This window comes from Bubalus bubalis, chromosome 22, assembly GCF_019923935.1.
Source record: "Bubalus bubalis isolate 160015118507 breed Murrah chromosome 22, NDDB_SH_1, whole genome shotgun sequence".
Lineage (NCBI taxonomy): Eukaryota > Metazoa > Chordata > Mammalia > Artiodactyla > Bovidae > Bubalus > Bubalus bubalis.
In genome coordinates this window covers 40,896,645-40,907,430 of record NC_059178.1, presented here as the reverse complement: position 1 = coordinate 40,907,430, position 10,786 = coordinate 40,896,645, and the positions used below count along the sequence as shown (strand labels likewise).

Sequence of the window (10,786 nt, the reverse complement as noted above, 5' to 3'; positions counted from 1 at the left end):
CCAAAGATGGGAGCAGGCACAGAAGTGAGAATGAGGTCACTTTCTGGCTATAAAATAAAAGGGGAAACCATAGGGAACTGGAAAATACTGAGGAGATTGTGGAGAGAGGAGGCACTCTTTCTTAATTTTACAGGAAAATCCCATAAAGTTATATATGAAATTCTGGGTTCACCAGTGGGCTGTGTGTTCCTGGGTCTGTTCGGTATATCTGCGACTTTGAGAACTGAATTAATATACAATCAACCAGGGTCCAGGTGACCTCTGAATGGTACATAATCAGGATCTATCCAGATGGGACTGCAAGGGCTTTGAAAACTTAATTTACATTTGAACGACAACCCATGGAAGGCAGAGTGAACTTGAAGCCCAAACCTAAGCAAGTCTTTTGCCTAAGACAGATATATGTCTATTCTTCATAGAATTTACAGAAGATCTAGAGTCTCATTACATAATATTAAAATATTCCAGGAGACAATAACAAATTACTTGATATGTTAAAAAACCAGGAAAATCTCAACTCACAAGGCAAAAAAGATCAACAGACTTCAAAACTGAGATTGACATAGATGTTGGAATGATCTGAAAACAATTTTAAAGCACCTATCATACAAATGTTCCAAGAAGCAATCATGAACACTCTAGAAAAGTAAGAAGTTAGCAAAATTTCCTGTGAAGGGCTAGGTAGTAAGTATTTTTAGGTTTTTCAAGCCATTTGGATCTGTTCCATCTACTCAGTTCTAGGAAAACAGCCATAGAAAGCCATAAACATTACATAAACAAATGGATGTAGCTATTTTCCAATAAAACTTTATTCATGGGATTTGGTCATAGACCATAATTCACCAATCCCTGGACTATAGCATTTTAAAGATATTCTATGTATTTACTGAGTTTTTGTGTCTAGTTCAATCAGTTATCAAGAGCAGAGTCTTAAAATCTTTCACTGTGATTGTAGGTTTGCTTATTTCTCCCTTCAGTTCTGTTAGTTTTGCTTAAGGTTATTTTGAAGCTCTGATATTAGGTGCATAGAAACTTGTAATTAGAAGAACAGGCAAGAGCAACCCTTGGGCCAACCGGAGCCTCTGCACCACTGCATCCTGATGTCCAACACCTACATCTCGCCACCGTCGCCACTATGCCCAAGAGAAAGGCTGAAGGGGATGCTAAAGAAGATAAAGCCAAGGTGAAGGATGACCCACAGAGAAGGTCTGCAAGGTTATCTGCTAAACCTGCCCCTCCAATGCCAGAGTCCAAGCCTAAAAAGGACCCTGCAAGGAAGGGACCCAAATTGAAAAAGCGGAAAGCTGGCAAGGATGGGAATCAGTTCAGTTCAGTCACTCAGCCGTGTCTGACTCTTTGTGACCCCATGGACTGCAGCACGCCAGCTGCAGTGTCATATCTTTTTGCCTTTTTGTACTGTTCATGGGGTTCTCAAGGCAAGAATACTGAAGTGGTTTGCCATTCCCTTCTCCAGTGGACCATATTTTGTCAGAACGCCTCACCATGACCCATCCGTCTTGAGTGGCCCTACATGGCATGGCTCATAGTTTCATTGAGTTAGACAAGGCTGTGGTCCATGTGATCAGTTTGATTCGTTTTCTGTGATTGTGGTTTTCATTCCGTCTGCCCTCTGAAGGATAAGGATAAGAGGCTTATGGATGCTTCCTGATGAAAGAGACTGACTTTGGGGAAACTGGGTTTTGTTCTGGTGGGTGGGGCCATGCTCAATAAATCTTTAATCCAATTTTCTGTTGATGGGCAGGGCTCTGTTCCCCTGTTTGGCCTGAGACCAAATTATGGTGGAGGTAGTGAAGAAAATGACAACCTCTTTCCAAAGCTCCTGGGGCTGCACTGCCACATTCAGCGTCACCGGCCCTGCAGCAGGCCACCGCCGACCCACGCCTCCACCGGAGACTCCTGGACACTCACAGGCAAGTCTGGGTCAGCCTCTGTGGGGTCACTGCTCCTTTCTCCTGGGTCCCGGTGCGCACAAGGTTTTGTTTGTGCCCTCCAAGAGTCTGTTTCCCCAGTCCTGTGTAAGTTCTGTAATCAAATCCCACTGGCCTCCAAAGTCAAATTCCCTGGGGGTTCTTAGTCCCTCTGCCAGATCCCCAGGTTGGGAAATCTGTTGTGGATCCTAGAACTTTTTTAACAGTGTGATCATTTCTTAGGTATGATTATTCTGCAGTTTGTGGGTTGTTTGCTCCGTGACTCTCTGGTGGGGTTAATGGTAACCTCCTCCAAGTGGGCTTATGCCACAGGCTGTGTGACCCAGAGCTCTGCCCCGAGATCCCCTGCCCCTGCGGCAGGACACTGCAGTCCTGCACCTCCGCAGGAGACTCAAACAGAGTTCTGGTTCAGTCTCTGTGGGGTCTCTGGGTCCTGGTGCGCACAAGGTTTTGTTTGAGTCCTCTGAGTGTCTCTAGTGGGTATGGGGTTTGATTCTAAATGTGATTTCTACCCTCCTACCATCTTGCCAAAGAATTGATGCTTTTGAACTGTGGTGTTGGAGAAGACTCTTGAGAGTCCCTTGGACTGCAAGGAGATCCAACCAGTCCATTCTGAAGGAGATCAGCCCTGGAATTTCTTTGGAAGGAATGATGCTAAAGCTGAAACTCCAGTACTTTGGCCACCTCATGCGAAGAGTTGACTCATTGGAAAAGACTCTGATGCTGGGAGGGATTGGGGGCAGGAGGAGAAGAGGACGACAGAGGATGAGATGGCTGGATGGCATTACTGACTTGAAGGATGTGAGTTTGAGTGAACTCCAGGAGTTGGTGATGGACAGGGAGGCCTAGTGTGCTGCGATTCATGGGGTCGCAAAGAGTCGGATATGACTTAGTGACTGAACTGAACCATCTTGCTGGGGCTTCTCCTTTGCCCTTGGATGTGGGGCATCTTTTTTTGGTGGGATCCAACATTTTCTTTTCAATGGTTGTTCAGCAGCGAGTTGTAATTTTGGAGTTCTCACAGGAGAAGATGAGCACACGTCCTTCTACTCCACCATCCTGCCCATATTCTAGGATGGAAGTAAGCCTGCAGACAATGGAGATGCCCAAATAGATTAGGCATGGAAAGCTGATGATGCTTGAGATGCCAGGGGAAGTGTGTGCATTTCTGATAACTGTGTACTTCTGCTGATTGTACAGCTTGAAATACTATTTTTTAAATCAAGTTTTATAAAAATGCAGAATTTTATTTTACTTTTTTTAAAACTAGGTTGTTAGCACACAGGAAACTCCATTGGTTTTTTTGGGGAAGGGCACATGTCATTAACAGAAGCTGGATTGACATGGGGAAAAAAGAAAACTTTCCCATCTCATTTTGGGAGACTTCCTCTTGGAAGGAGCGATTCCTTCTCAGGAATCGCTTCTTAGGAATCACTTCTTAGGAAGGAGCGATTCCTTGATGTTGACACACATTCGCCACCGTGGTACGAGGGCTTTGTGGTGTGGAAAATTTAAATTAGTTTTTATGTCCTCTTCTCCCTCTCCACCTATACCATAGACTTTACTCCCCTAAACCCAGAGACCTATTGGAACCTGACCCCTCCCCAAATTGGTTAACAGTATCCCAGGCAGTCTGGACTTTCCAGTGGCACCACTGAGATAGCATCACTCGAAAGGGCAGTGGTTCCTTTTTTAGATTATGGATCCTCAGATTGATACATTAGCCATTTTCATTCCCATTTCCTGAAAGTCAGGGTCGGCTTGTGAAAAGTTGTGAAACAACATGCTAAATGTAAAATGTCAACCCTCACTCTAAACTCTCCCTGTTCAGAGCATCAGATGAAGACTTCATTGGGTTTTATAGTGGCTTTCTGATTTTGGTAGTCCACTGCAAAAGGGAGTTTGAAAGTTGTTGTATACTGTTAGCAATTGTCTGCCTATGTCCTTTTTGAAATACCATGACTGTTAATGAAAAGTATCTTTAAGCTGGATACAGTTCAGCTTGGGAAAATAAACTTATAGTTGTTATATTGTTCTGATGGATTGACCACTTTTTAAAATGGAAATATAGTTGAGGTACAACATTATATAAGTTACAGGGATACAATATAGTGATTCGCAATTTTTAAAGGTTACACTCCATTTATAGTTATATTGGCTATATTCCCTGTGTTGTACAATATCTCTTTTTTGCTTATTTTATACATAATAGTTTGTACCCCTTGACAGTGAAAGTGAAAAGTGAAAGTGAATGTCGCTCAGTCGTGTCCGACTCTTTGCAACCCCATGGACTATACATGATGGAATTCTCCAGACCAGAATGCTGGAGTGGGTAGCCTTTCCCTTCTCCAGGGGATCTTCCCAACCCAGGGATTGAACCCAGGTCTCCCACATTGCAAGCAGGTTCTTTACCAGCTGAGCCACAAGGGAAGCCCAAGAATACTGGAGTGGGTAGCCTTTCCCTTCTCCAGGGGATCTTCCTGACCCAGGAATCAAACCGGGGTCTCCTGCATTGCAGGTGGATTCTTTACCAACTGAGCTATCAGGGAAGCCCCTTGTACCCCTTAATTCCCCTGTATTACCCTCCCCTTTCCCTCTCCCTGATTATTACCACTAGTTCTCTATATCTGTGAGTCTGTTTTCTTTTTTGTTACATTCACAAGTTTGCTATTATTTTTAGGTTCCACATATAAGTGATATCATATAGTATTTGTCTTCCATCTTCCTCTGTCTGGATTGACCTTTCTATTATTATGAAATTTCCCTCTTTATCTCTAATAATATTCTGTCTTAAAGTCTATTTTGTCAAATATTGACATAGATACTTCTGATTTCTTTTTTTGGAGGGGTGGGTTAAAAAACCCATAACATTAAATTTATCATCTTAACAGCTTTTTAATTCAATAGTGTTAAGTATATTCACATTGTGCTACGAAGCTCTAGAACTGTTTCATCTTGCAAAATTGAAACTCTACACACATTAAACACTAATTTCCCCTTCCATTCTCCTTTGCTGTTGGAAACTAACTTTCTACTCTTTGTTTCTATGATTTTTGACTACTTTAGATATTTTAATGATTGCAAGTATACAGTATTTTGCCCTCTTGTGACTGGCTTATTTCAGTTAGCCTAATGTCCTTAGGGTTCATCCATGTGATGGTATGTTACAGGATTTCCTTTTTTAAGGCTTCATAACATTCCACCATGTAAACCACACCAGGTTTTCTTTTTTATTATTATTATTAATTTATTCATTTTAATTGGATGCTAATTACTTTACAATATTGTGGTGGTTTTTGCCATACATTGACATGAATCAGCCATGGGTGTACATGTGTTCTCCATCCTGAACCCCCCTCCCACCTCACTCCCCATCCCATCCCTCAGGGTCATCCCAGTGCACCAGCCCTGAGCACCCTGTCTCATGCATTGAACCAGGACTGGCGATCTGTTTCACATATGATAATATACATGTTTCAATGCTATTCTCTCAAATCGTCCCATCCTTGCCTTCTCCTACAGAGTCCAAAAGTCTGCTCTTGACATCTGTATCTCTTTTGCTGTCTCACATATAGGGTCATTGTTACCATCTTTCTAAATTCCATATATATGTGTTAATATACTGTGTTGGTGTTTTTCTTTCTGACTTACTTCACTGTGTATAATAGGCTCCAGTTTCATCCACTTCATTATAACTGATTCAAATGCTGCATAATATTCCACCATGTAAACCACACCAGGTTTTCTTTATCTATTTGTCTGTTGATGGACACTTGGGTTGCTTTCACCTCTTGACTATTTTAAATAATCCTGCATTGGACATGGGTATGCAAATCTCTCTGAGATCTTGCTCTGAAATCTTCTGGATATACACTGAGAAGTGGGATTGCTGAATCATATAATAATTCTAGTTCTAGTGTTTTGAGGTACCTCCATACTGTTTTCCAATATAATTGCACCATTTTATAGTTCCAACAACAGTGCACAAAGGTTCAAATTTCTCCACATGTTCACTAACACTTGTCTTTGTCTGTTTTTGTGTGTTTGTTTGCTTTTTAATAGTGACCATCCTACTGGATGTGAGATGATACCTCATTGTGATTTTGACTTTCACATGTCTTATGATTAGGGCTATTGAGCATCTTTTCACATGCTTGTTGGCCACTTCAGATTTCTTATTCTTTCTGTTTGCATAGTGTATCTTTCCATCCTTTTACTTTTTTATATACATTTATGTATTTATTTTTGGCTGTATTGGGTCTTTTTTTTTTTTTTTTCCCCTGCAGGGCTTTCTCTAGTTGCGGCAAGCAAGGGCTACTCTTCGTTACGGTGTGCAGGCTTCTCATTGCAATGGTTTCTCTTGTTGTGGAGCATGGGGTCTAGAGTGCTTGGCCTTCAATAATTGCAGCACCAGGGCTCAGCAGTGTGGCTCCTGGGGTCTAGAGCACAGGCTTAGTAGTTGCGGTGCATGAGCTTTGTTGCTCCGAGGCATGTGGGATCCTCCTGGACCAGGGATTAACCCATGCTTCCTGCATTGGTAGGTGAATTCTTGACCACTGAGCCACTGGGGAAGCCCCACCCTTTTACTTTGAATCTATTTCTTTGTAAACTCCTTTTTTATTTGGTAGTGAAAGTGATAATCACTCAGTCATGTCCAACTCTTTGCAACTCCACGGACTGTAGCCTGCCAGGTTCCTCTGTCCATGGGATTTCTCAGACAAGCACACTGAAGTGGGTAACCATTTCCTTCTCCAAGGAATCTTCTTGACCCAGGGATCAAACCTGGGTCTCCTGAATTGCAGGCAGACTCTTTACCATCTGAGTACACAATTTGGTCTTGTTTTCTTTAGTTTTTAATCCAATCTGACAATCTCTGTCATTTAATTGGCATGCCTAGTGTATTTATATTTAATGTGATTATTGATATTAAGAAGAGCCATCTTTGAAAGATTAGAGGGCAGACTGTCCTAGGCAGCATCCTTGAAGATGTCCATGCTCCGATCTCCAGAACATGTCCATATGTTACTTATGGCAAGAGGGATTTCACCGATGGGATTAAGCTTACAATGGGAAAATTATCCTGGATAATCTGGGTGTGACCAATCCAGCTGCACTGTGAAGAGTGTGAAGGGGATTGAACTTGGAGCCGCAGGCGTTGAAGAGGGAAGAAGGAAGCCTCAGGTCAATGAATGTGGCAGTGGAACTGGGAATGACTCTCAGCTTACAGCCAGCAGCAAGGCAGAAACCTCAGTCCTACAACTGCAAGGAACTTAATTCTGTCAAAAACCTGAATGATGTGGAAGTAGATACTCCCCCACATCTTCTAGGAAGGAATCCAGCCAGTCAGTACATTGATTTTGGTCCAGTGAGACCTGCACAGGACATCTGACCTCCAGAACTGGAAGATAATAAATCTGTATTGTTTTTAAGTCTCTAAGCTTGTGGTAGTTTGTTGTGGCAGCAATAGAAAACGAATACGACACGTATTTTGGAGTCCATCCGCTCCAAGATTCTTTTCTGCATTTCCCCCATAACCTTCCAGTTCTTCTACTGGCCTCGAACTCTGTTTTGTGTCTCCTTCAAGCCAGTCAGGCTGCAGCACTCTTTGGCTGGAGTTGCTCATGGATTGCGGGTTTTGCCCTCAGGTTAAAAATTCACATCCTCACAAATCTCAACAACTTCCATTCATCTTTCAAATGTACTCTCCTCTCCAGCTTCTGCTTTCTTTTGGTCAATTCCTAAGGCCTTCAAATAATTTTTTAAAATCTTTGGCTCAGATTTTAGAAATTTTATCTTCAGGAAGATTAGTCCACCATTACTAAAAGCTAGAACCTCATTGTGCTCTTCTGCATCTTTTTAAGTTTGTCATTTTCTATTATTAGAAAAAAAGGACACAAAAGGACTGCATGGAATATCTTAATTTTTCTTATTTGCATTAATTCTAAGGCCAAAAATTATTTGCCTCCCCTTAATATGGCACTTAAAATACAATAAAATTAATAAAAAGGAAAGTTTTCAAAAGTTTTTATATGTCGGGGTGGGAGTTGGGGAAGAACAATGATCTTCATCCTACCTCATAGAAGGAAATGCGAAACTACTGCACAACTGCCCTCATTTCACATACTAGCAAAGTAATGCTCAAAATTCTCCAAGCAAGGCTTACACAGTACATGAACCTAGAACTTTCAGATGCACAAGCTGGATTCACGAAAGGCAGAGGAACCAGAGATCAAATTGCCAACGTCCTTTGGATCATAGAAAAAGCAAGAGAATTCCAGTAAAATATCTACTTCTGTTTCATCAGTTCAGATCAGATCAGATTAGTCGCTCAGTCGTGTCCGACTCTTTGCGACCCCATGAATCGCAGCACGCCAGGCCTCCCTGTCCATTACCAACTCCCGGAGTTCACCGAGACTCATGTCCATCGAGTCAGTGATGCCATCCAGCCATCTCATCCTCTGTCGTCCCCTTCTTCTCCTGCCCCCAATCCCTCCCAGCGTCAGAGTCTTTTCCAATGAGTCAACTCTTCGCATGAGGTGGCCAAAGTACTGGAGTTTCAGCTTTAACATCATTCCTTCCAAAGAAATCCCAGGGCTGATCTCCTTCAATAAAGCCTTTGACTGTGTGGATCACAACGAGCTGTGGAAAATTCTTAAAGAGATGGAAATACCAGAGCACCTTACCTGCCTCTGAGAAACCCGTATGCAGGTCAAGAAGTAGCAGAACCAGACACAGAACAACGAACTGGTTCCAAATTGGGAAAGAAGTACAACAAGGCTGTATATTGTCACCCTGTTTATTTAACTTCTATGCAGAGTACATCATGCGAAATGTTGGGCTGGATGAATCACAAGCTGGAATCATGATTGCCGGGAGAAATATCAACAACCACAGATATGCAGATGATACCACTCTAATGGCAGAAAGCAAAGAGGAACTAAAGAGCCTCTTGATGAGGGTAAAGAAGGAGAGTGAAAAAGCTGGCTTAAAATTCAGCATTCAAAAAACTAAGATAATAACATCTGGTCCCATCACTTCATTGGCAAATAGACGGGGGAAAAGTGGAAACACTGACAGATTTTTTGAGCTCCAAAATCACTAAGGACAGTGACTGCAGCCATGAAATTAAAAAATGCTTGCTCCTTGGGAGAAAAGCTATGACAACCTAGATATCATATTAAAAAGCAGAGACATTACTTTGTTGATAAAGGTCCATATAGTCAAAGCCATGTAGTCATGTATGGATGTGAGAGTTGGACCATAAAGCAGATGACTAATCACGGAAGCGTGTAAGAATTGATGCTTTTGAACTGTGATTGAACTTGGAGAAGACTCTTGAGAGTCCTTTGGACAGCAAGGAGATCAAACCAGTAAATCCTAAAGGAAATCAATCCTGAATATTCACTGGAAGGACTGAAGCTGAAGCTTCAATACTTTGGCCACCTAATGCGAAGAGCCAACTTACTGGAAAAGACCCTGATGCTGGGAAAGATTGAGGGCAGGAGGAGGATGACAGAGGCTGTGATGGTTGGACGACATCACCGACTTCATGGGCATGAGTTTGAGCAAGCTCTGGGAGTTAGTGAAGGACAGGGGAGCCTGGAGTGCAGCAGTCCATGGAGTCGCAGAGTCGGAGACCACTGAGGGGCTGAACAAGGAAGGAAGAAAACCTTGTTTATGGGTTTAATCTACCACGTGCAGTTCCCCACAGTCACCAGCAGGGGGAAAAAAGTAGTTTCCTTTTTCCGATGGATCCGGGCTCCTCGAGGCTAATTCCTTAACCGAAGGGAAAGAAGGGAAGAGCGCCGGGGAGAGCTCGGTCAGTGCTCGGAGGGGACTGGCCTAGAGCGGTCACTAGAAAGGCGAGGACCCGCGAAACCGAGTATACACATTCCCAGCAGCTCTGTCTTTTCAGGCACGCGGAGTAAGTTGGCTGGAACTCCCCGTGACCGCTCAGCCGGGCGTGCAGGGCTGCAGCGGCGCAAAGCCTGTTCCAGAGCGGCCGCAGCGGCCCGGGCAGGAGGGGTACCCAGGTGGGGCCGCGCGCCCTCCGCGGGGGATAGGTGAGCCCGCTCCCGAGTCCGAGAGGGAGCCAGGTGAGCGTCCGCCCGGGTCCGCCGGTGACCAGGTGAGCCCACGTCCAGGGACTCTGGGGTCTCGGTCAGAGTCGGGTCGTAGGACTCAAGCAGCCAGTAGGCAAAATGGGTTGAAACGGAGAGCGAAGCCGGCCAGTTATTCGGCATACCTGCCTGGGCACAGTTGTATCTTGCAGAGCGGGGGTCAGGGGGTCGGTAAGGACAGTCTTCTGCCAAGTGGGTTCACAGTATTAGCCTTAAAAATAAACTCTGCACCTGAGAGGATGTGTGTGAAAGGGACCTGAGAGCGGTCATTTTATTAGCGCTGCACGTTAAGCATGTCCTGCCCTCCAGGACCTTGGCTAAAGTGTGTGTTTGGTGACCAGTTGTAGAGCTTGGGTCTGTGCTCCACAATAACCGCGTGGGCAGGTGATGAGCTGCGGCCGAAAGGAAACAGCCTCACTTTAGGGGTCTTTAAGATTGAAAGTCAGAAGGTGCTGAAGCAGCGAGAGAGATTGGAGACGGAAAGCAAAGATGAGCAAACAGAAAGATGAGCAAAGATGTGGGCAGGCAAGAAAAGGAACAGCGTGGAAACAGCCGGGAGGACCCCCCAGCTCGGTGAGGCGCGCGGGTTAGCCTCAGGAGTGTCTCAGGATTGACATGTGTCTGTCAAGAGCCTGACTGGACAGACGATTGGAGTCAGAGGAAGGAGATCTTTGGTTAAGAACTCGCTGGTTATCACTGGTTATGCACCTTGTCAGC

The 10,786-nt window shown here is 44.0% G+C and overlaps 1 protein-coding gene across 1 annotated transcript; it reads left to right on the top strand.

The window, feature by feature from the left end:
* Positions 1-957: 957 nt before the first annotated feature.
* LOC123465293 (non-histone chromosomal protein HMG-17-like) lies at positions 958-3,206 on the top strand. The gene is made up of 2 exons (XM_045164058.1): positions 958-1,323; positions 3,032-3,206. Exons 1-2 carry the CDS (start codon positions 1,136-1,138, stop codon positions 3,066-3,068), a joined length of 225 nt encoding a protein of 74 aa, XP_045019993.1. The 5' UTR covers positions 958-1,135; the 3' UTR covers positions 3,069-3,206.
* Positions 3,207-10,786: the final 7,580 nt, after the last annotated feature.